This window comes from Narcine bancroftii, chromosome 5, assembly GCF_036971445.1.
Source record: "Narcine bancroftii isolate sNarBan1 chromosome 5, sNarBan1.hap1, whole genome shotgun sequence".
NCBI classification, from domain to species: Eukaryota; Metazoa; Chordata; class Chondrichthyes; order Torpediniformes; family Narcinidae; genus Narcine; species Narcine bancroftii.
The window spans coordinates 145,167,514-145,192,825 of NC_091473.1; the positions used below are offsets into that span (position 1 = coordinate 145,167,514).

The 25,312-nt window shown below is 46.3% G+C and overlaps 1 protein-coding gene across 1 annotated transcript in view; it reads right to left on the bottom strand.

Annotated features, from left to right (window-relative positions):
- The window catches only part of spata1 (spermatogenesis associated 1), a 48,104-nt gene that overhangs the window by 14,613 nt on the left and 8,179 nt on the right, over positions 1-25,312 (bottom strand). The window contains exons 2-8 of the mRNA XM_069939332.1: positions 19,276-19,382; positions 16,630-16,747; positions 10,354-10,407; positions 9,739-10,261; positions 5,500-5,647; positions 4,546-4,600; positions 1,931-2,045 (exon numbers count right to left, since the gene is read on the bottom strand). Of these exons, the coding sequence (XP_069795433.1) occupies positions 1,931-2,045; positions 4,546-4,600; positions 5,500-5,647; positions 9,739-10,261; positions 10,354-10,407; positions 16,630-16,747; positions 19,276-19,382 (1,120 nt within the window). The remainder of the gene's footprint in view (positions 1-1,930; positions 2,046-4,545; positions 4,601-5,499; positions 5,648-9,738; positions 10,262-10,353; positions 10,408-16,629; positions 16,748-19,275; positions 19,383-25,312) is intronic.

The following is a 25,312-nucleotide window of genomic DNA, read 5'->3' on the forward strand; positions in this document are numbered from 1 at the left end:
GTCGTATGTGATGTCATGTATGTAACTCTGACAATAAATCTGAACTTTAAATGCTCAAATTGAATTGGAGTTGGGGGAATGTGGAGCTATGTAATTACACCACTAGGACACCAGGGGTCCTCCCAGTGACCTTGTCTATAAAGCATTCCAGAGCTACACTCTAGCCTTCCAGGTTTGTCTTGCAGAGAGACAAGACCTCTTAGTGTATTAGTTTATTAAAGCTGTCTTATACTCGCACTGCTGGTGTGGTTATTGTCAGTACAGGGTAGTTTATAAGAAGAGCTGCAGATGCCAGAACCTTGAGTGAGCAATGAGAAGGAGGAACTCAGTACTGTGGAGGGAAGAGGCCAATCACCGTTTCTGGCCGGGACCCTTCACCTAGACAAAGGAGAGGGTGAGGAAGGAGCAAGTAGAAGTGGGGGGGGGTTGGAAGAGGGTGAGGGGCCAAGGGGTGATGGGAGAGCGCAGGGACACGTAGAGGAGTGGCTGGAGTACTGGAATGGGCAAGGAAAATGGAAACAGGTAAAGGGCAGATGGTAAAAACGGAACCAGATCAGAGAGTAGGGTTCCCTGAAATTGGAACATTCAATATTCATGCCATTGGGATTGAGGCCACCCAGGCAGAATGATTAAAATCAGAATTTAATGTCATGGATGTCACAAAATTTGTTGTTTCGCGGAAGCATCAGAGGGCAAATGTTCATATAAACCATCTTACAACAATAAATAAAAATAGTGTATGAAAAGTCAAAGTGAGGCAGTGTCTTTGGTTCATTGATTATTCAGGAATCTGATGGCGGAGGGGAAGAAGCCGTCCTTGTGCCGCTGAGTGCTCGCCTTCAGGCTCCTGTTCCAGAACAAAGAGGGCATGGCCTGGGTGGTGGGGGTCCTTGAGGATAGGGGTTGCTTTCTTCAGACACCACCTCTTATCTGCTCTTCGAGTTTATGTTTGGCCTCGCCCTTGACAAGTCCAAGGAGCTTCCATTTATCCATTACCTGCTTCTTTTCCACTCCAGAGCTCGGTTTTCTCTCAATCCCCCTCCAACATCCAAATGCAATTTTTAAGCAAATGCAAATTAGCCTACGTTTTAAAATCGGCTTCTCGGAAATCTTTGGTCTTAAGCAGAGGCTAGTCTCATTGCCCCTTTCGCGAGATCCACAGGCTGGAGACCGTGGCACGTCGAGAACGGAGGAAAAACCCGCCAGCTCACCGGCATTCTCAGTGATGTCAGCCAGTGGTTGGTCACACTGGGACGGGGACTGACCTGGAACCCAGTGTCTCCAGATCCGAGCCCCTCCACTGATGTGGGATCTGACCTGAGCCTCCGACCCAGAATCCTGCACCTGCCCCAGTCATCCAGAGGCTGGTGTTCCCACCAAATCCATCGCCATTTCCTACCCCAACCCACCAGAATGGCAGACGCCTCCATTCTTGGATCCCATTGGCCCTACCACCCCCTCCCCATCATCTACCATCACTTCTCTACCCTCCCTACTCCTCATCCCCCTCCACCCTTTCTTCCCACCCCCTATGTGTGGAGTTTGCATGTTCTTTGTGATCCCATGGGTTTCCTCCCACCCTCCAAAATGTACAGAGTTAATTGGTCACATGGATACATGCGGGCAGCACACTCGTGGGCTGGAAGGACCTGTTACTGTGCTATACTTCTAATCTAAAATGCTAGAAATTATAACACCAACCATCCCTGTACCTCCACAGATGTTGCCCGAGCCAGAGTTCCTCCAGCAGTTGGATTTTTGCTGCAGGTCACTCATCAGTCGACCAGTCCTGCACCTCCAAATATACCACCTCCCTCGTGAACCTGCTCTTCCACTGCATCTCCCCAGATATCCCTCAATACCAGGACATCACAAAAAAGGTTGTGGCCCAGCCTTTCTGCAACTGTGTGAGGTCAGACCAGATACTTACTGTCTGTTGGAAACTGGGGCCTATCTGCCGAGACAGCCAGGGGAGGTGGAGATGGAGGAAGGGAATGCAGCCTCATATTTGGTGGGTTGTCCGCTCGTCTGTTGCCGTCTGGCATCTAGGGAGCAAAATGAAGCACTTGGAAGGGTGCATTTGCTAAGAAACTGCTTGTGTTATTGACACACACACATCCCCTGGTACACAGGGAGAAGAGGAGAGCTGTAAATTGCAATACTAGAACAAGGCACCTGACCTAAAGATTCAACAGTGTAGATTTAGAAAGAGAGATGAGTAGGAACGGTTTCTCTCAGAGAGGAATTCTCTGCCCAAGAAAACAGTGGAGGCTGCCTCAGTAAGACAGTCTTACTGTCTGAACAGTCGGGGAATTATGGGGATCAGGCAGTTCTGAATCCACGACAAGGTCACCCATGAATCTGAATGGCGGAGCAGGCTCAATGGGCCAGATGGCCGACTTCTGCTCAGTTACCACAATGCCACCGACATGGGTTCCAATCCTGCGCTGTCTGTGAGGAGTTTGTACATCCTCCCTGGACGTCCTATCTGCGTGGATTTTACCCAGGGGCTCGTTTCCTCCCAAATGTACGGGGGTTGGGTGCGATTGTGGGAAGCACAGGTTTCATGGGCCATGTTGCACCATTAAAATAAAATTCTGATGCTCTTAAGCAAGTCTCGACAATTCACTGCTTCACACCAACAAGCACTCACTCAAACCCCTGAAAGCCTTTATTTACTGTCCATCCCCAATCAGCTTGGAGTGAGGAGAAAGTCAACTCAAGAATATTTGGAAGATGTGGAGTCACTCAAGGGCCAGGCAGATTTTCCCCCACCCAGACATTAGTATTCAGTTCTGGTCACCTCATTACAGGAAGGATATGGAATCTACGAAGAGGGTGCAGAGGAGATTTATCAGATGTTGCGTGGACTGGAGAATGTGTCCTATCAGGGTAAGTTAGCTTTGGAATTAAAAAAGGATGAAAAGGTGATTCAATAGAGGTCTACAAGATTATGAGAGGCAAAGAGAGGGTGGACAGCCAGTGTCTTTTCCCCTGGGGAAGGAATTGCAAACATGAGAGGACATCTCTAAAAAATGAAGGGAGGAAAATTGAGGGGAGACATCAGGGATGTTTTTTTTTATATGCACAGAGTAGTGGGTGCCTATAATTTATTTATTGCCAGGGTGATCGTGGTGGAACCTGGAATAATAGGGGCATTTAAAAGACTCTTGGACAGGTTGCAAGAGGAACAGAGGGTGTGTGGTAGGGACTGGTTTAGCTCGTAGAGTAGGTTTATGTAGGTTGCACAACATAGTGGGCTGAAGGCTTGTACTGTTCTCTCTTCCAACCAGATAGGCTTATACACAAGCCAGCAGGATTGAGGACATTACTGAGAATAATTCAGTTTGAAGTTTGCTTTAAAAGTTTGAATTCAACTTTCCCCAAAGCTCCTGGGAGATTTGAGCCCTTACTTTTAAAAAATTTTGGACAAACATAACAGTAACAGACCCTTGTGGCCAATGACCCTGCGCCGCCCAATTAGCAATTTTGAAGGGTGGGGGGAAACCTCATGCAGAAATGGGGAAAGCGTTTACACACACAGGGCGGGATTTAAACCTGCGCCGCTGGCGCGGTAACAGCATTGGGCTAACCGCGACGCTAACCATGCTGCCTTGAGTGGGTGGTTCACAACTCTGGCTCTTTGATCATTACTTGGACATGATGCCAGGCACTGCCTCGGGATGTGGAATCACCCCCACCCTCCAGGAATCTGAGGGGATCGGGATATATGTTTGGAGGTGCGTCCAATCCCACGGAGAGGCCAGATGCCGGCACCTGCTGGGGGGAAAAAAAATCAGCAGGTGGAGGAAGGAAAAGAATGACATTTTGGGTCAGAACCCTTCAGTTCTCCCACTGAGTTCCTGTACCCCAATGGATCTCAACCTTTTTCTTCACACTCTCATCCCACTTTAAGTAATCCCTATGCCATCAGTGCTCTGTGATTAGTAAGGGATTAGTTACGGTGGGATGTGGGTGGGAAGGGAAGGTTGAGAATCGCTGCTCAAGACCGAATTGTCACTGAAATATTTTGCTGGAGAAAAATGGTCATTGGCCCATTTCCTTTGGAGTTCTGAAACCGTCCACTTAATGAGTCAATTAGGTACGATTAAAACAGTGGTTTCCAAACTTTTTCTTTCCACCCACATCCCACTGTAACCAATCCCTTACTAATCACAGAGAACCGATGGCATAGGGATTACTTTAAGCGGGATGTGAGTGGGAAGAAAAAGGTTGAGAACCACTGGTCTAGCAGATCTTTTTTTTCCCCCCATGGAGTTTCCATCTTGGGACAGGGGTTCAATTTAATCCTCTGGGTTTCTAGATTCTTCCATTTCCAAGAATTAACAAACCTGTGCAAGGCTTATGAAACCCCTAAAGATGCAGGGAGTACAGAAGGCTGGGGTAAAATGCAAGAATCTGCAGGCATCGTGGTTGAAGTAAAAACACAATGTTGGAGAAACTCAGCAAGTCACACAGTCACAAAGACAGGATACAGTAGAAAAAGCAGCCCAGTTTTGGACAACACAAACCCAACGCAAGTACCTGGCTGGTCTCCTGTCTACTGGTTCTAGATTTTGGATCCTGACGGACTTGCTGGCTGCAAAGGCAGAATTACAATGGTTTGCAAAACATTTTGTTTGTTCTAAACACATGGGCAATCAAGAATATCCCTCAGCCGTCACCAGCGAGACCATCCTGCAATTGCACAAAATCATTGAGGACCCCCTCCATCCTGCACTGATATCAGAGCCAGCTCCACCAGGCTGAGGAACAGCTTCTTCTCACGGGCAGTGAGAATACTGAATGACCAGAGGAACTGCTCTCACTCACCATCCGAGACTTATATTCACTAAACTATTTATTTGCATGAATACTTGTCCTGCATAGGTATTGTTTGCCTGTGTCTGTTATATCTGGAGACTGGGGACTGGAAAACGCTGTTTTGCCAGGCTGTACTTGTGCAGGCAGATGACAAACTTGATGTGCACCATCCGTAAAATATCTGTCACCCAACACCAGTGTAACCACGATACGCACACGGCCTTTTGCCTGGGCATCTTTCCAACCTGCAGCAACTGATGTGTCGAGGGATCTGGGGTCCAGGTCCAGAGCTCAGTGTAAGAGGTCACACAAAGTAGGAGGGGTGGTAAAGAAGGTGCACGGTATGCTGGGCTTCATTGGGCGGGTCACTGAGCCGTAAAGTTATCATATTCTCCAGCTCTCTAACCCTAGACTACTCCAGGAATACCAATAGAACTGTTTGCCCAGTTTAAATCACTACTTGTTCCTTGCACTAAATACAACTGTGAGTATTTATCTATCTAGCCTTAATCCCTTTCTGTAAAGGGGATAATTTAATGTTTACCATTGTAGTTGATGTATCTGAGAACCCATGTGGCTGCAGCAAGAATTACAGTGCATCTGTGCATTGTACTTCTGTTTATGACAATAAACTCTTTTCACTAATTTTATTAATGGTCGCATTTCAAAGGGTACCTTTTCTTCCTTTGATTTTCTAAGTGTTCCAAATCCCTCTCTTCCAGCGATTCTGGTCTCCCCGAATCCATCGTGTTATTGCTGTGAATCCTGGTTTCCTTTGATTGCGACTGAATAACCAGGCATCCGTCTCCTGCACAGGAGGCATCTACAGAAAGGCCACTCAGGGTAAAAGCAACATCAAGATGCCTTGGCGTCGTCATTACACCTTCTTCCCGACGGTTTAGCCACGCTCTGCGCCGGTGGAAAAGGGCTCTGCGCCACGCGGCCAAGGTCACGCCACCAGCGGTCACTCTGAGGTCACAGAGACGGGGACGGGACTGAAGCTTTATTAGGGAAAGGAGTGGAGGTGAGAGGCTTTGGGGGTAGGAAGTCTCACGGGACCTCTCAGTGGCTGGCCACTTCAATTTCACACCCCACTCCCACACTGGCAGATCTGTCAGTACTAGGTGGATACTGGACTAAATTTCCTTTTAGAAATGTATTTAGTCAAATAGTTTTGAAGAATCCGAACAAAATAAAAACTCCTAGCAAGACTACACATCAATTAATGGTACAAAATTAACTTGTTCGAGCAGCTCTTCATGAAGAAAGGGTTCAGGACGTACACATGGGTGGAAGGTCGAGCAGATCATTACACCTTGAAGTCAGCTTATAAAAATGAAGAAAGCCAGAAGCATCTTAACAAGAGGATAGGAACAAGGAATGTTCACAGCCAGTTAAAGGATAGTTCTTCATATTTTAACACTACAAGACTTTCAGTGGTGAATGAGTAAACATTGATGAGGCAACAGTCTGCTTTCCAGGTATAAACCAGGTTGAGGCCACTCGGAAATTCTCTGTCCATATCTCTACCTCCTTTTCCACAAGGTAACCTTGATTAGAGGGAGGGGGGTCAATTAGATCTAGTTTTCAGTTTTTTTTATCCATTTTTTTCAAATAACTTGTTAAATATGGGTTTAAATATCTTGTCATCGACCATTTCATAATGTAGTTTTAATTATTTTCAACCCATATGTTCGTGATATGACCTATTATTTGTTTTATTAATAACTATGTTGTAGTAATTATGTTAAACTCAATAAAAAATATTTTAAGAATAAAGGAAATTGGAAGAATAATATATTCCATCTCCAGCATCAATACCGACCTCTCCAGTAGTCCTCTATCCTCACCACCTACCCCAGCTTTCTGATCACTTTTCCTTCTCTTTCCAATCCCCACACCTTCCATCCTTTCCAGAGAACACTACAGTACAGAAACAGGCCCTTCTAGTCTGTGCCAAACTACGACTCTGTCTAGACCCAATGACCTGCACCCACTCCACCACTCTCCCATCCATACACCTGTCCAAATTCTTGCTGAATGTTAACATGTTGTATACTCCATCAAATCTCCTTCTTCTACACTCCAGGGAATAAAGTCCTAACTTGTTTCAGCATTCCCTCTAACTCAGTTCCTGAAGTGTCTACGCTCGTATTAATATCCTTCCTGTCACTAGGTGACCAAAACTGCACACAATACTCTAAATTTGGTCTCACAAACGTCATGTACAACTTTACCATAACATCCCAACTCCTACACTATATTTTGACTTATGAAGGCATTTCCTTCTATCAGACTGCATCTTTCTCATCCCCCCAGCACCTTCCCTGATCACCTCTCAGCTCCTTTCCTTCCTTCCCATTCCTATCTATCAACTGTCACCCGTTTCCCCCACACTCACCTTCCCCTCTTTATTCTCAAAGAAGAGCTCAGGCCAGGAACGTCGACAATCTCTTGCCTTCCACAGATGCTGCCTGACCCACTGAGACTCTCCAGCACTTTGTCCATTGTTCAACCTGTGGACCCATTAGTTTCAAACCATTTCCCAACATTTCACAGCTCCAGGTACAAGGACACGTGCCCGGTTTCCCCAGACAATTACCAGCCCTCACCACGTGCAAAGTGCTCACAGTTTGGATGCATGTTAGTGTGTAGTCTTCAAAAGGAATAATTGTGATGGTCTTTGTAAAACCTATTTAAATGGGAAACCATTTCATTGAGACATGCAACCCAAAAATGGGCCAGTCAGCCCCCTGAGACTGTGCCAAGAATCCAGGTCCATCACAGGCTCCGACCTCCCTCCCATTGCAGACATCGGTGTGAGGCGCTGCCTCAAGAAGGCAGCCGACATCATAAAGGACCCCACCCCCCTAGTCACAACCTCTTCTCACTGCTCCATTCAGGCAGAAGGTACAAACGCCTGAAAATCAGGACCACTAGGTTCAAGAACAGTTTCTTTCCAACAGTTATCAGGCTCTTGAACCTCCCCTTAGTACACCAATCAGGGACCATTCCGACACCACGCCCCATTGCTAAGGATTACTGAGAATATTCATCACCTACCTGACATACCTTTTACCCCTTTCATTTAATTCAATTAGTTGTGGTTTCTCTTTATGTTCCTTTTTGTGTACACCAAGAATTTCAGTGCATCTGTACATTAGACCACAAGATATAGGAGCAGAAAGAGGCTATTCGGCCCATCAAGTCTGCCCCACCATTTAATCATGAGCTCATCCATTTTCCCACTCTGTCTGCCCTTCTCCCATAACGTTTGATGCCCTGGCTAATCAAGAACCTATCAATCTCTGCCTCAAGGACACTCAACGACCCGGCTTCCGCAACTGCCTGCGGCAACAAATTCCAGATTCACCTTCTTCTGGCTGAAGAAATTCCTCCGCATCTCTGTTCTAAGTGGACCCCTTCAATCCTGAAGTTGCGCCCTCTTATCCTAGACTCTCCCACTGTGGGAAACAACCTTTCTACATCTACTCTGTCCACGCCTTTCAACATTCAAAATGTTTCAGTGAGACTCCCCCTCATTCTCCTAAATTCCACTGAGTACAGGCCAAGAGCTGTCAAACACTCCTCACGTGATAACCCTTTCATTCCCGGAATCATCCTTGTGAACCTCCTCTGAACCCTCTCCAATGTCAGCACATCATTTCTTAAACGAGGAGCCCAAAACTGCTCACAATCCTCCACACGAGGTCTCACCAGGGCCTAATAAACCTCAACATCACATCCCTGCTCTTAGATTCTATTCCTCTTGAAAAGTGTATGACCATCAGTCTTAGATAATTTTGTCATATTGGAGAGTGAACTTCAGGATTGAAGGGCGCCCATTTAAAACAGAGATGTGGAAGAATTTCTTTAGCCAATGAGCAGTGAGCCTCTGGAATTTGCTGCCACAGGCGGCTGTGGAGGCCAGGTCATTGGGTGTATTTCAGGCAGGGGTCGAGAGGTCATGTAACAACTCTACAAATCTCTGGTGAGACCACACTTGGAGGACAGTGTTCAATTCTGGTCACCTCATTACAGGAGGGATGTGGAAGCTGTGGAGAGGGTGCAGAGGAGATTTACCAGGATGTTGCCTGGATTGGAAAATAAGTCTTATGAGGCCTATTAGCAGAGCTGGGACTTTTCTCTTTGGAACGAAGAAAGACGAGAGGAGACTTAATAGAGGTCTATAAGATTCTGAGAGGCGTAGATAAGGTGGAGAGGCAGCACCTGTTTCCCAGGACAGGAACAGCAAACACTAGAGGACATGTGTACAAAGTTAAGGGAGGGAAGACGCCAGGGACAAGTTTTTTTTTTTAAAAACACAGAGAGTTATAATGCCTTGCTGGGAATGGTGGTGGAGGCTGAATCATGGGGACATTTAAGAGACTCCCAGACACATGGACGGAAGAAAAACAGAGGGTTACAAGGTAGGAAGGGTTTAGTACATTTTTTAAAGGAATATATGGGTCACCACAACATCGAGGGCCGAAAGGGCTGTACTGTGCTGTATTGTTTGTTCTATGTATCTTAATAATCAGGGTATCTAAGGTTATGGGAAGGCAGGGGAGTGGGAGAATGGATCAGCTCATGATGGAATGGCAGAGCGGACTTGATGGACCGAATATAGGATGAATATGATCTTAGGTGGAGCAGGTCTGGGGGGGGGGGGGGGGGGGGGGACATGACCTGCCCCTATTACTTTGGAACCAAATCATCCTTTCAGGCCAAGAGCCCCGCAAAGGTGGGACAAGCAACCGTTGCAATTTCCAGTCCCTGCCACTGCTTTGAACTTGTAACGATAGACACGCAGCAGAAACCGTTTTTCAAAGGTTTGAGCGGGGAGCTGGAAACGGCACAGGCCCATCTGGTCAGGAAAGCCAACTACCATCTCCAGCGCCAGCGTTCTCTCACCACTTTTTCTCCACAAATGCTCGTCCTGCTCACTCCTTGCCATTTTCAGTTGGGGACGTCTTGTGTTTGTACCGAGTGACGGCTTCTGCTCCCGCACAGGCAATGGACCTGGGCTCTCAGTCCTGCACGACACCCGGCAGACATCACTGCCCCTCAAGTCCTCGTTCCCGGAATTAACACTCAGGGGTCCGCGATTCGAGGGCAGGGCGGCAGCGGCCTGCTCCGGAAACCCGGCACAGAGGAACGTGCCGGCTCCCTGCACCCTCGTGGCATCATCTTCTGGGCTGGAGTTCGGAGGTCTCCGCCCGGCCGTTCGGGCGGGGCGCCTGCCCTGACCCTTGCCAAGGCAGGGAGAACCACAAGACTGGCAACCCACCGAAGACACGATCCTGTCCGAGGACACGAATGACTGGAGCTCACAGGACTCGGCACGTCCTTCGGGACGTGGCTGGGCCCCAGGTGCAAGCGTCCTCTTGCCACCGATTCCCATCCCAGGCAGCAAGTAGAGCTCTGGCTGAGGAGCCTAAACATTTAGAAGAGCACTGGTTACAATCAGAGCCCAGGGTTTTAGCAGCTTGGAAACTCTGTGCCAGACAACTCTCTCGGTTTACCTACACAGGGAGGGGCGAAGGCCTTCACTTTGAGCTCCAGTTCTTGATTCGGCCGGACCTAAGAAGAGACCATTGTGAAAATTAAGTCAAGTTTTCTTAAAATCGTTTTTCAAAGGCAGGAAAGCAGAAACTTGATTCTTTTATACATTCTACTTGGATATGTGAGACAGTGAATCCTTTTTGGGGTAGATTTAAGGAGCTATTTTTAAATTGAAAATTCCATTTGATCCTTTAGCATTTTTATTGGGTTATATTAAGAGATTGAATAAATTTCAAATTGCTTTTTTGAGATTGGCTTGAGCTGTGGCTAGAAAATGTTTAGCAATTACTTGGAAAAATGAGACTAATTTGAGCATTTAGCAATAGGATTTAGAAATGAGATCTTGTATTCCATTGGAAAATATAACATATAATTTACTTAATAATTATTCTTTCTTTGTTAAAAGGCAGGAAAGCAGCACGTTCTGAACATTGGAAATAAAATTATGGGAAAGAACTTGCAGTTTCAATGCAGAAGCCAGGTGGGTGGAAACTTCTCATCAGCATGGGAAAGTGGGGCAGAAGGGCCTGTTTCCATGCTGACTGTCTACGATTCTGATAATACAGCAAGGAAGAAGACTCTTCCATCCAACTTGCCCAAAGTTAAAGGCAGCGCTGCCGCATACCCTTGGAGAGAGGGGAGAGGAGACCCAGCGCTCCTTCGCAGGGACCTACTGCCCAATCCAACGACCAACGGCTCCGTACAGGCTTCAAACAGACTGTTAAAGGAACCCACAGTGATTTTGTTTCAAATCCTGTGAAGCCTGGGCCCAAAATGACGGCGGCCGTGTCAGCAACGGCCTCGAGGGGAGGCAGATGACTGGGGCAGGGCACCTGGAAATGGGAGAGCACCCTCCGTTTGAGAAGGAGAAGCGGGACGGGGACCACGGCAGCTGGACACCGAGGGGGCCCTGCAGCTGAGGAACACGCAGGCGGTGGGGCTGCTGGTGACTCGAGGCAAGGAACCCACGGAGGCTGCAAGCTGCTGGAGACTGGCTGGAAGGGTATCAGGACCGGGATGAGAGAGGGCGCCGAGGGTGCTGAAGGGCTCCTGATCACGTTGGAGGTTCAGATCTGGGGCTCGGGCCGCCAATGGTTCAGACTGGAGTATGGGTGCGCTGGAAGAGAACCCACAGACACTCGGCGTCTCCGAGGGGTCTCTCTTTTGCTTCTCTTTTTCTGTCTGTAAGGGGCGCCAGGGAATTTTTATGAACGTTTGTCTGCCTTTTGGCAAACTAAAGTCATTTTTGTATAATGTTACATTTGTTTTATTACTTGACAATAACAGGCAAACATTTCAAAGACAAACTGCCCCTCAGATCTGCTTGCAATCTTTCCCCTCTCCCACCCCAGAGAAAAGGAGTGTCACCAATCTCCTTGTCTATGTCAAAGGTGAAGGTTCCATTATTGTCACATACCACAAGGTTCTTTACCACAAGGCAGAGAGAATCGCCACTTTATCCAGCGTCCCTCACAGAGGCAAGGCCCCAGCGAGGATCAAACATTCAGCCCCTGGTTTACAAGGCCAGTGCTCTAACCACTGAGCTATCGGAGCTTCATTATTTGATTAACCACCTTGTTCAAGTTTGACATCCAATTCAAAGTTCAAGTTCAGATTTATTGTCAGAGTACATACATCACATATAACCCTGAGATTCTTTTTCCTGTGGGGGAGGTAGAATTATCACCTATTGGTGGTACAAAACAATGTACTCTAGAAGATACGGATGCAGGTAAACAAACAATTGTACCAGTGCAGCCCAACGAAACAGTGTACACCAGTCCAGTGCGTAATGGTGCAAAGCAAGTGTGCAGACATAACACAAACTTTATGTACAAATATTAAAATAAACATATTTAAATATATTGAATATTATTCATAGAACACTACACGACAGAAAATAGGCTGTTCGGCCCTTCTAGTCTGTGCTGACCATCATCTCCCTAGTCTCACTGACCTGCTCCCATACCACAACCCTCCAGGCCTCTCCCATCCAAAAATATGGGCATGGGGGGGGGGGGGAACGAGGGGGGGACAAGAGGGAGATGACAGTGGAGCAATAGCCTGCTGCCGGATCTCAGCTGAGCATCAGTTGAAGAAACTGAACTGACGAAGCCTGGCTCGAAATATTGACTGTTATCGTTCTCCCACGGACGCTGCTCGACCCGCTGACCTCCTCCAGCCGATTGTTTGTTACTACCATTCCTTATACAGTAAAATCCCTGTTATCCAGAATTCAAGCAGCTGTCAACCTCAAACAACGGGCAAAAAAAAACAAAAACAAAAAAAAAAAAAAAAAATCGCAGACAAGAAATAGGTGAAAAATACGAGTTTAAAATTGGCGCACCCTCACTGTTAGTTCACCAATGGTGCAACAAGCAATCACAAGCAACCAGAAAATTCACTTATCTGGTATCTACCAATCCCTATAGGTGCCGGATACTGGGAGTGGCAGAAGGTAGGAACCCCCCCCCAACGAGAGAGGCCTGGAGTCACAGGACCCTATGGTATGAGAGAGTCATTCTCCCACTCCCAGCCCGCCAAGTTCCTCCAGCAGGTTGTGGATTGTTCATGAAAATTCTTCTGGGATTTGTGGGGTGGAGGGACCCTTGAATTACAAAGAGCCTGGGACTTCTCTCCCTGGAGTGGAGGAGGGATTCCACTGAGGTTTACAAGATCATGTGGGGCGTGGATACAGTGGATAACTCCGGTCTGCTTTCGCAAGGTAGTGGAATCTGAATCTTGAGGGAAGGGAGAAGATTTAAAAGGAATTCAAGAGGAAAGTTCTTCATGCAGGAGGTTGTTGGTATGTGGAATGAGCTGCCGGAGAAGGTGGTGGAATTGTAATGTTCGAAAGACATTTAGACAGGTACATAGAACGTTACAGCACTGAAAACACGCCCCTTCGGCCCTTCTAGTCTGTGTTGAATCATTTTTCTTCCTCGTCCCCACTGACCTGCACCCAGTCCAAAGCCCTCCATACCTCTCCTGTCCAAATTCTTCTTAAATGTTAAAATTGAGTCCACATTCACCACCCCATCTAGTAGCTCGCTCACACCCCCACCACTCTTTGTGCGAAGTTCCCCCTAAACCTTTCCACTTTCATCCTTAATCCATGTCCTCTGGTTTGTACCTCACCCACCCTCAGTGGAAAAAGCCTATCTATGTTTATTCTATCTATCTCCCTCATAATTTTAAACACCTCTATCAAATCTCCCCTCATTCTTCTATGCACCAGGGAATAAAGTCCTAACCCGTCTAAGCTTTCCCTGGATAGGAAAGGTTTACAGCAGCCATTCTCAACATCTCCCCCGACCCCTCGAGGCCACAGAACATTAACAGGGCGGGGGCTGCAGACTGAGATCCTAAATTTTTTTGTATGAAGTTGGTGGGAGAGAAGTGCGGAAAGAGGGCCCAGAAAATTTGAGTAGAGTCCTCGGGAGGGGGTGGGGTGGGGGCCATAGCCAAATAGGTTGACAATGGCTGGTTTCGAGGGATAGGAGTAGGGGGGGGGGCATAGCCAAATAGGTAGATAATGGCTGGTTTCGAGGGATTGAAGCCGAACACAGCCAAATGGAACATATTTGCCCAACATGGACAAGATGGGCTGAAGGGCCTGTTCCCTTGCTGACAAGCCCCTCGGTGGTATGCTACCAAGGGCGTCGAACAGCATCTTGACCTTGGGTTGGTTGGGAGAGGAAAGGAACTTGGCCAAGGCAATCCACGGATATACACACACGGTGACATTAGCTTAACTATTGTGCAGTCCTGACACATCAGTAGATTAATAACAAGGCTTGGGAAGCAAGTCCGAGAGCAGAGCGCAGTGTGTAGCTGGAACCAATTATACATCATAGCAACTCATTCATTCCAAAGTTTTGGAATTCTCAGGAAGTCACGGTTAACTACACCCCATCAAAATACAAAGGATGAGAAATTCTTCATACCTCAGTAAGAGCGTTGTAACGCAAGGAGCGTCATCAGATTTGTTTCAGGCTCATACTACACAGAACAGTGCAGCACAATCCGGGCCCTTCGACATGGTGCCAACCCATATATTCTTTAAAAACAAAACTAAACCCTTCCTACCGCATAACCCTCTATTTTCCTTTAAAATTTAAAAAGGGAGGTGGGGGGGAAGCCCGTGAGCGCAAGAAACCAAGGTTACGCCGAGCTTACTGCTCTTGTGATGCAACGGGGCTGGAAGGCAAGGGTCCGACCAGTTGAAGTCGGCTGCAGGGGGTTTGTAGCCACGCCGACATCGAAGCTGAGTTGGGAGTGCGAGGGAAGACATGCCGAGAAGCGGTCAAAGATACCCCTCCAACCCCCCACCCCCCCCCCCCCCACCCCAGAGCTGCTGAAAAGGGTCGTCAGTGGCTCTGGATGAAGAGAAAGGATTCCACCTGGGCTCCCCCATGCGAGTGAAGGGCATCGAGGGGGTGAGCCCAGGATGCCGCGATTCATCACTCCGCAGTGTCTTGGTCCTATCGGCGAACCACTTGATCACCATTCACTTGGCCACCCCACAGAGTCGAGGCAGCAAGTCTCAAGAGTGCAATAAGGGACATTAACATCTAGTCCTTCCTGATAGACCTTAAATTTTTTTAATCTAAATTTAATTTTTTTTAATTTAGACATACAGCGCAGCATGACGTCAATTATAAATGTAGGTGTTAATTGGACATGCTGTGGAGTAATGGATTATTGTTTTGGAAAGCAACAGATGGACAAACTCAGAAGATGGGGTCCGGTGGCCGCAGTCTGTCTGACTACAGAGTGCTGTTCTAAGAGGGTCATGTGGGTTTCTGAGTGTGTGTGTGTGTGTGTGTGTGTGTGTGTGTGTGTGTGTGTGTGTGTGTGTGTGTGTGTGTGTGTGTGTGTGTGTGTGTGTGAGAGAGAGAGAGAGAATTCAGTTCTACAGTTCAGTAGCAGCAGCTGGGACTGGAACAGGACAAGCTGGAAAGCTTGTGGAAAAACCCCATTTTGAAGACGAGTTGTGAGTTCTTAGTTCAGCCTGTTCAAAGCCCTTGTGGTCCATACAAGAGGAGAAGACTGGCTGTATAATGTTTCACTTGAAATAAAGGACCTAAAAAAAAGAGGCTATCATCTGGAAAACCCTGATGGGGAAAGACGCTGTAGTGGCTGATCGGAAGGAATCAGTTTGTGTCCAATGAGCAACAAATCTCTCTGAAAACCGAGAAGAACCTACCTGAGCGGTACCCATTTACCTTTGAAACACCAAAGCCTGGTGAAACTCATAAATGTTAAATTCTGTGCACAGTATAAGAATTGCCTGCCACCAGTGAACTTGGAGGAGTGAGATTGGACTGTGAACCAAAGAACTTTTCTGAACTTACATACACATGCACTTAGAATTAGAAGGGGGTTGTTAGGTCAAGTTAAAATAATAGTGGTAAGTTAGAATTTGATCCTGTTTTCATATTTAAAGATAATTAAAAGCAATTTTTGTTGAAGTAACCATTTGCCTTGATGAATATCTATTGCTGCTGGGTTTTGGAGTACTCTGGGCCTGTCACAGTACAAAGTGAAGGGAGGGAAGTTTAGGAGAGACATCTTTGGGTAGGTTTTTACACAGAGTTGTGGGTTCCTGGAATGCCTTGCCAGATGATGGAGGCTGAAACGTTTAATAGACTTTTAGGCCCATTGATGGAAGAAAAATTGAGGGTTACAGGGTAGGGAGGGTTTGACACTTTTTTTTAAAAGGAATAAATGGATCAGCACAACATTGAGGGCTGAAGGGTCTGTACTTTGCTGTAGTGTTCTACGTCCTATGGAACCCTCACAAGCTACAGGGGAATTTGAGGTCAAAGGACTCGCACCAGGTTGCAGACTGCTGGAAACAGTCTCGAGACTGGCTGAAGGGGCACCATGATTCGGAATGAAATGCTAGAGGGCAAGAGGGGCTTTCAATGGGCCTTGGGCACTGAAGACTCCTCTATCGTGTCGGAGATTTGGACCTGGAGCTCGGGCTGCCAATGGATTGAACAGGAGTCTGTGGGAGTGCTGGAGGTGAACCCATGGACACCCAGTGACTCTCCTTTGCTTCTCTTTCTCTGACTATAAGGATCACAAGGAAATTTCTCCTGATGGCAAATTTTTGCCTGCCTTACTGCTAAATGCAATGTCATGCAATATTACATCTGCTTTATGATATAATGATGAAAGAATCCAATCACAGTTAACCATCCACATGTTTGACTTAGCAAAGCAAGTTCTTACCACTGCTAAGCTTCTCCCAACACATTTCAGAAAGGCAAATTTGTCATCAACTCTATCAGCTCCAAGGAGATTTCCAATCTGCAGTCTCAAGGCTCTCAAGCTGAGATCGGGCAACACTCTGCAGGAAGAAATATGCATTTACTTCGCCTTCACCTGCCAAACACTGGTCGGAATTTGTAAATGCGGTGAGAACTGTCTCGGTGTTACAATAATGGAAAGATGCTGGTCTGATTGGTGTTTGGACAGCATGACGTCAATTATAAATGTAAGATACGGATGAGTGCAATATAATTTCCTACACCAATTATATCTCACATCACTGAAGTTGCATAAATCAAAATCTGAAATATCTGAAATGTGTTTTTGATGTGGGATAAAAACAGGAATGTTCTTACATGCGACGTGGTCATGTGGAAAGGTGAGATCTTTCTGGATAAAACTGAAATATTAACATTTCCCTCTAAACCTCCCATTCTCCACAGGGGTGGGTGGGGCCTATGGCCTTCTTGGGGGTGGGGGCGGGGGGAGGCCCGAAGCACATTTAAGTAAGAGCCTAGTTTTAACTTACCTCACATAAAGGTGTGGACAGAGTAGATGTAGAAAGGTTGTTCCCCACGGTGGGAGAGTCTAGGACAAGAGGGCAGAACTTCAGGATGAAAGGGAATCCACTTAGAACAAGATGCGGAAGAATTTCTTCAGCCAGAGGGTGGTAAATCTGTGGAATTTGTTGCCACGGGCTGTTGTGGAGGCCGAGTTATTGGGCGTATTTAAGGCAGAGATTGACAAGTTAGCCAAGTCATCAAAGGTTATGGTTAAATGGTGATTAAATGGTGGGGCAGACTTAATGGGCTGAATGGCCTATCTCTGCTCCTTTGTCTTGTTTCCACAGTTACAATATACTCATCATCAGTTCAGAGGACCAGTAATCTACAATCGTTAATGACAAAGACCAATACAGATAATAAAGGTGTAACATTGACAGAGATAGAAAGGGGTCAGCAGTGGAGATGGTCAAGAACTTCAAACTCCTGGGGGGGGGGGGGGGTCAACATTCCTGAAGATCTATCCTGGAGCTTCCACATCGATGTGATTATGAAGAAGATTCAATAGTGGCAATACTTCGTGAGGAGTTTGAGGAGATTTGGTCTGTCACCAAAGGCTCTTGAAAATTTCTGTAGGTGTACCATATTGTGACTGATTGCATCACTGTCTGGTAATGGAGGGAAAGGTTCCATTATTGTCACATAATACTACATTTAGAATGTAACATGTACAAAGTTCTTTAACTTTGCTCTACCGTAAGGAAGACAGAGAGTCGCCACTTCGTCCAGCGCCCCTCACAGAAACCCCATTGCACAGGACAGGAAAAAAAATCTACAGAGAGATGTGAACTCGGCCTGCGATATCACGGGCATCAGTCTTCTGTGTCCTAAAGTCAGATATTTTTGGTTGTAAGTCGGTAACATTTTGGAATGGATTCTGGGCAGGGGGGGGGGGTCAAGTTCGCACAGAATCCGGTGTTATTCTTATTGAGTAACATTAAGGTTATAAGGCCAAAATTAGAATTAACTACATATCAAATTGAATTTGTACAAATTTCTTTAGCAGTTTCTAGGAAATATAGAGCAATATCATGGAAGTCAGATAATATGGACTGAGGTGGGCAAAGACTGAGGTGGGCAAAGACGACGTGCAGATTTGTAGATCACTTGAAAAGATTACTTACACTTTACAAAACAAATATCACTTGTTTTGGAAAATCTGGCGCCCATATTTACAAAACTGTAGGTTTTTACGTTTTATAGACTCTCTGAAGACTTCACTTCTTGGTAACTTCCAATATTAGACTTTATGATATAAACACACTATTCCCTCGGCGTTCTCTGGAACTTCTTTCTCAATTTTCCTCTTTTTTTGGGGGGGGCGGGAGGGTTATATATAACGCATGTATAACTTTTCAATTGAATGTATGTCATTATTATTGCGATTTAAAATTTGTAATTTTTTTTTTAAAAAAAGGACCCCCACCATTCAGGTCAGGCTCTCTTCACTCTGCTACCATCAGGAAGGAGGTACAGGAGCCTGAAGACAAGCTCCCAGCAGCACAAGGACAGCTTCTTCCCCTCCGCCATCAGATTCCCGAATGGACAGTGAACCTGAGACACGGCCTCATTTTCTCTTCTTTTGCGCTAATTTTTTTTATATGAACAGAAATGTAATTTTGCACCAGTAATGAATCGGAATCAGAATTTATTGTCGTGAAGCATCGTAAAATTTGTTGTTTAGCTGTACTGCTGCCCATTCTCCCCGAGTCTGTGTGGGTTTTTTCCGGGGGCTCTGGTTACCCCTCCCAACCCTTTAAAAAGTACAGGGGATGTAGGTTGATTCGGTGAAAATTGGGCAGCACGGGCTTGTGGGCCAGAAGGGCCTAAAATTAATAATAGAAATGGATAAGGTGTTGAAAGAGAGCGATAAAACTTAGAGATCACCAACGCCAGGTGCATGGATCGAGACTTGCTGACAGCTAATGCTGGAACAGGAGTTGACAGTTTATTCACTAAAGAACATCTTCCAGACTGAAACACAAGAATCGATGTCGCTCGGTTGGGCCATAAACAATGATGTGGAGAAAGAGTTGATCCTCACCTGACGAAGCCAACAGAGATGAACTTGCTAATAACGTGGGTGGAAACCGTGTTTAGCGTGTTGTCCCACAGTTCAGATGGAACACAGAACACGTGAAGCTCTAATGCCTGCAACAAACGAACACAGGACCGTGAATCCACAACATCCCAGTGTTATAATAGACTAGAAGTCATCGGTAAATCAGAGACCGCTGAGTGTGTCCAAAATAGGTCAAAATCAGTCATGTGACAAAACTGCACCTTGGTTTTATTGTCCCCATCTCTCTGTGTACCCTTTCACTCTTGCATAACCTGTTGTACTGCAGCGGCGCTACAACTCATCGACCTGGTCATGTGACGTCAGTGGGTGATGACATTAGCGCGTGTCGTGTGATTCAGGCTTCAAAATGTAGCATGGGCTTTGAAGAGTAAATCTGTTTGATTCACTCCAGAAACGCCTTTTGTGGTTATTTCATCGTGTCCATGTGATTCCAGTGGCCACAAGTGGTGACCCCCGACAGGTCCAAAAATGTATTTTTGGACAAACATGGACTCTGCAGCCGTTGATGTGATGCTGTCACCTTTCTGGGCAGCAGAGCCCGAACTGTGGCTCCAACAAGGATGAAAAGCAATTTCACCTTTGCAAAGTCGAGTTGGACACCACTCGTTATTGCCATCTCGTCAGTGCCCTGGACCAGGGCATCGCTAAGAGGGTCCGCGACTTCCTACAGGATCCACCACTTTCCAGTAAGTAAGATGCTTTAAAAGCACTTTTAGAGGGTTTATGGTATGTCCCATAGGGAAAGGGTAGCAGCCAACAATTCGTCGCAGAGGTCTACCAGCTGAAAGGCAGACAAACCTTTCTGCCGGTTCTGGGGGGGTTTAGGGGCTGTGCAGCGGTGCTTTGGTGGCACTACAACACCCAGAAGGCATTGAACCAGCCACATGATATCAGTGCATGATGGCGTCAGTGGGTGATTCGGACTTTAAAAGGTTACGCAGGTTTTGAAGAGTTTGATTCACTCTAAAAATGCCTTGTGTGGTTATTTCTTTGTGTCCAATGCGATTCCAGTGGTCACAGTACGATGTATAGGTCGACTTGCCTGGAGATAGCACACAAAATAAAGATTTAATATTAATAATAATAATGAGTTTATTGTTATGTGCACTTTACATAAGCCACAGAAGGGAAAAACCATGGCTTTTGCAATGAAAAGCAGATGAAGTATCACTTTAGGAACTCACCGGATAGAAATGGCTAGTCGACAACTCCTCACACCTACGCTCACAATAAAGGGTCCCGATTCCAAACGTTGACCCTTCACTTCTACCCGTGGACGCTGCTCAACACCTCCCTTCCCAGTTATTGCTTGCCTGCTCAACTTAACATTATCGGCGGTGTTCATGGCTCTATTTGGCAAGGTCAACACTGAGTGACAATGTCCTGGGATTTGCAGGTTCAAGCCAAAGTTCAGTGTGCTCAGGGCCAGCTGCAGATGCTACAAAAAAGGCAAAGAAGGACAGCGCCATCGATCAGCCGATTATTATCCAGCTCACAGTGGGAAAATGCTGGTGCGACCCCAGAAGTGTTGGAGACAATCCCTGTACTTGGTGGAGGCAGCGCTAGCAACCCAACTCTGTCTCTCCCTGTGAGTTTCCTCCAGGTTGAAGGGGCAGCACAGGTTTCAGGAGCTAGAAGGGCCTTCTAACCTGCTACATAGTTTAAATTTAAAAATATTTTAAATAAAATTAAATACTTCATTTTTGACTGTTACGAGCCCAGATGACCCCAAAACCCAACAGCAATAGATATTCATCAAGACATATGGTTACTTAAACAGAAATTGCTTTTAATTACTTTAAACATGAGAATAGAATCAGACTTTAACTTAACTACTGATTTACTTAACCCCCCCTTCTAATTCTAAGCGCACATGTCTGTAATGTGTGTGCAAGTTCAGAAAAGTTCTTTGGTTCAAAGTCCAATCTCACTTTTCATTCCTCCAAGTTCACTGGTTTCAGGCAATTCTTATACTGTGCACAGAATTTAACAGGTATAAAGTTCACCAGGCTTTGGTGCTTGAAAGATGAATGGTTACCACTCAGGAAGGTTCTTGTCAGTTGTCAGAAAGAGATTTGTTGTTCCAAGACACCCACAACTGATGTACTTCCATCAGCCACTTCAGTGTCTTGCTGAAGAAACTTGCCCATTCAGGGTTCTCCAGATGATAACCTCTTTCTTTCAGGTCACCACAGAGTTCTTTTCTTTTTCTCTTATTCCAAGTGAAACATTAGACAGCCAGTCCACTCCTCTTGCATGAATCACAAGGGCTTTGACCAGACTAAACTAAGCACTCACAACCAGTCTTCCAAATGAGGTTTTCCACAAGCTTGCCAGCTTGTCCTGTTCCAGTTCCAGCCGCTCCTGCTGACTGTAATACAGTAGAAGTAATTTGTGTGTGGCTCTCTCCCTCTCTGTGAGAAAGCCTGTTTGACTCTCTCTGCTTGCAAAAACCACATGATCCTCTTAGAACAGTAAGCTCCCCTCCAGACAGAAGGCGGCTCCGACACGCTCTTTCATCTGTTGCCTTTTGTAAACAACAATCCATTAGTGAAGTCTCTTGGGCACTCCCCAAAGCTTTTGCAAAGGCCCTGAGGCCCCGACATGTCTAGCATGAGCAGAGCTCCAGTATTTTAAATAAGATCTGGTTTAAAGTGTTTGTATGTGACCTACACTAAAAAACCTGCCCCAATTTATCTCCCAAAAACATATCTATATTCTATCACATGACCCCCAGTTACAACAAAAGTATGTCACAGCTAACAATCCATCAGATCGTTGAGTAAATACTGCCTCAAGGTTAATTCACCCATTACTAGTGCACATAACAACATTAATTGACAAACCATGTCTATGGTTCTACTGGTAAGTCTGTAAACTTTTACATTTGCCTAGTAAAATTAGGTATCTGATATCATCTCATTTCCTCAAGATTTTGTCCATTTTTTCCCCACAGAGGCCAGTCACCTCTATTAAACTGAACATAGAACAAAACAGCATAGAACAGGCCCTTCAGCCCTCGATGTTGTGCTGACCCATATATTTCTTCCAAAAAAAAGTACTAAACCCTCCTTACTCCGGAGCCCTCTATTTTTCTTTCATCCTTAAATGTCTCTTAAATGCCCCTGAATGTTTCTGCTACCGCCACCACTCCCAGTGAGGTTCCCCATAACTCGCTGCTTAAAAAATCACTTGCCCTAATGTCCCCCCACTAAACTTCCCTCCCTTCACTTTGTACAGATTTCAAGGAAATGATTGCAGACTTCAGGAGGAAGTCAGGGGAACATGAGCCAATCTCATCAAGGGCTCAGCAGCGGAGAGGGTAAAGAACTTCAAATTCCTGGGTGTCGACAACACCAAGGATCTGTCCTGGAGCCTCCATGTTGATGCAATCACAAAGGCGGCTCGCCAGCGGCTATACTTTGTGAGGTGTTTGAGCAGATTCGGTATGTCACCAAAAGCACTTAAACTTGTACAGGTGGACCGTGGAGAGCATTCTGGCTGGTATGGAGGCACCAACTCTCAGGACAAGAATAAACTCCAGAGGGTTGTTAACTTGGCCTGCGACATCACAGGCACCACTCCATTGAGGACATCTACATGTGGTGGGGCCTTAAAAAAAAAAACAGCGTCTATCGTCAAAGATCCCCACCACCCAGGCCATCCCCTCTTCGCTCTGCTACCATTGGGGAAAATGTACAGGAACCTGAAGACGAGTACTCAGTGACACAAGGGCAGCTTCTTCCCCTCCGCCATCAGATTCCTGAATAATCAATGATCCAAAGACACTGCCTTACGTTTCATGCAGTATTAATGTTATATTTTTATAGTAATGTTGTAAGAGGGTTATAATATGAATGTTTGCTCTATGAATGCGGCTGCAAAACACCATAACTCATTCATGACAATAAATCCTTGTTCTGATGTCCTCTGGTGTTTGCTGATCCTGCCCTGGGAAACAAGCAGTGGCCCTGTTGACCCTGTCTATGCCTTTCATTGAAGCAATCAATTCCCAAGCAATTCAGTGATAAATTCAGGTGAAAGCAAACAACAATGACACCTCCTAACTACTGTATCTGTTTACACATTCCCCACCCTCTCATTGCTTTACTTAAAGAACAAAACAACTTCTTGAGGGGAAAAATAATGTGACCACTGATGTTCTCAGTAATACTCGTGGATGGAGAGTATGTTCACCGATTACATGCTTGCCAAAATGAGTACACTTTGTCCTAAGCATTCAGTTCTGTGCAGATAAACAAAGGTTCCAGCTGATTCAACAAGTTGATAAGCGGAAAGAAAGAATGTGCAGTTGTTGGCTTTAGCAGGAAGAATTTAAAAGCACATTTTTGTTCCCCTCCACAAGCAACACAGTTACTGGTCGGGCCAAACGAGAACATCTGGAAACGCTGGGATCATGTGCAATGCACAAAGGCGCTGGGGAAACTCAGCAGGTCACGCAGCGTCCAGAGGAAGCGAGGTGCAACCAACGTTTCGGGCCTGGGCCCTAAAATAATCTTTCCAATCGCCAAGATGCAGAAAGGCAGGAGGAACTCAGCAGCCCTGCTTTGGAGGCACATCGGAAATAGGAGTGGGGGTTGGCCTTCCAGCCCGTCGAGCCTGCTCCGCCGTTCAATGAGATCATGACTGATCTGATGAGAGGCTCATCTCCACCCACCTGCCGTTTCCCCTATTCTGTAAAAAATCTATCCAACTTTGTCTTAAATCTGTTTACTGAGGTTGCCTGCACTGGGCAGCGAATTCCACAGATTCACCACCCACTGGGAAAAGCAGTTCATGGACAGACAGGGAAATGGGCCGAACGGAAGCCAACGGGCCCAGCCAGACTTGTGCGGGCAAGTTGGGACAAGATGCGAAAGGCGCTAAATAAATGCAGGATTGATCTCCCTCTGAAAGGCTTTGCTGATTGATTGAAGTGGCATTTGAAGTCCAACTTCCACCAGCTTTGCCGGGCAATAACTTAAATGTTACTTTCTTTTGTCTGGTAAACAGGTTGAGGACAAATCTGGCATTTTATCTCAGACAAGATCCAGAGCAAACTGTTACCACGGTGACCTGGAATGCTAATTGGAAAAACAAATGGGGACATTGTCAGGTGCAGCCTCTTCTGTCTCAGAAGAGTTCCCTCGTCACTCCTGAATGCCCATCTCCCTTCCTGCCCCAGAGGGTGGTGGGTTGGAGCAGACCGATTGCATTTCCATGACAACCGCCAGCCATTTGAAACAGGGTGGTGGCTCTGACTGACAACTTTAATGGCAGTTTGAAACTATTTATTGTGCATTTACCCCCTCCATAAATCTTCGTCCGCGAAGCCAAGCCAAAGAAAGAAGAAAGATTGTGCAAGAGAGAAGTGAACAGCCAGAGGTGGTAGATCTGAATCAGAATTAACTGTCACAAACACGTTGTCTTGCTGCATCGGATGGCAGTGGGGAAGAAGCCGTCCTTTCCTTGTGCTGCTGAGGGCTTGTCTTCAGGCTCCTGTACATCCTTCCCGATGGAAGCAGGGTGAAGCAGGGCACGGCCCGGGTGGGGGGGGGGGGGGGGTGGTCCTTGAGGATAGAGGCTGCTTTATTGAGACACCGGCTCTGCAGAAATCCTTAATAGAGTGAAGATGGATGCCCGTGTTGGCACTGGCCGAGCTCACAACTCCTGTCATTTTTTCCTCTCCTGGACCTTGACATCTCCACACAAAACAGTGGTGCCACCAGACAGAAAGCTCTCCACGGTAGCCCTATAGATATTGCAAGAATCTTCAGTGACATACTAAATCTTCCCTCTTCAAGCTCCAAATGCCCGGAGGTGGGGCATTCACGGTCCCCATTCTTCTGAAAGGCCGAAAGCAGAAGAAATTCTATGTTTTTCAGCCTTGCAAAAGATAGCGGACACAGCCCAGGTCATCACAGGCAAAACCCTCCCCACTATTGAGTACATCTACAGAGAACCCTGGCGTTGGAGAGCACCAGCAATCATCTAGGAT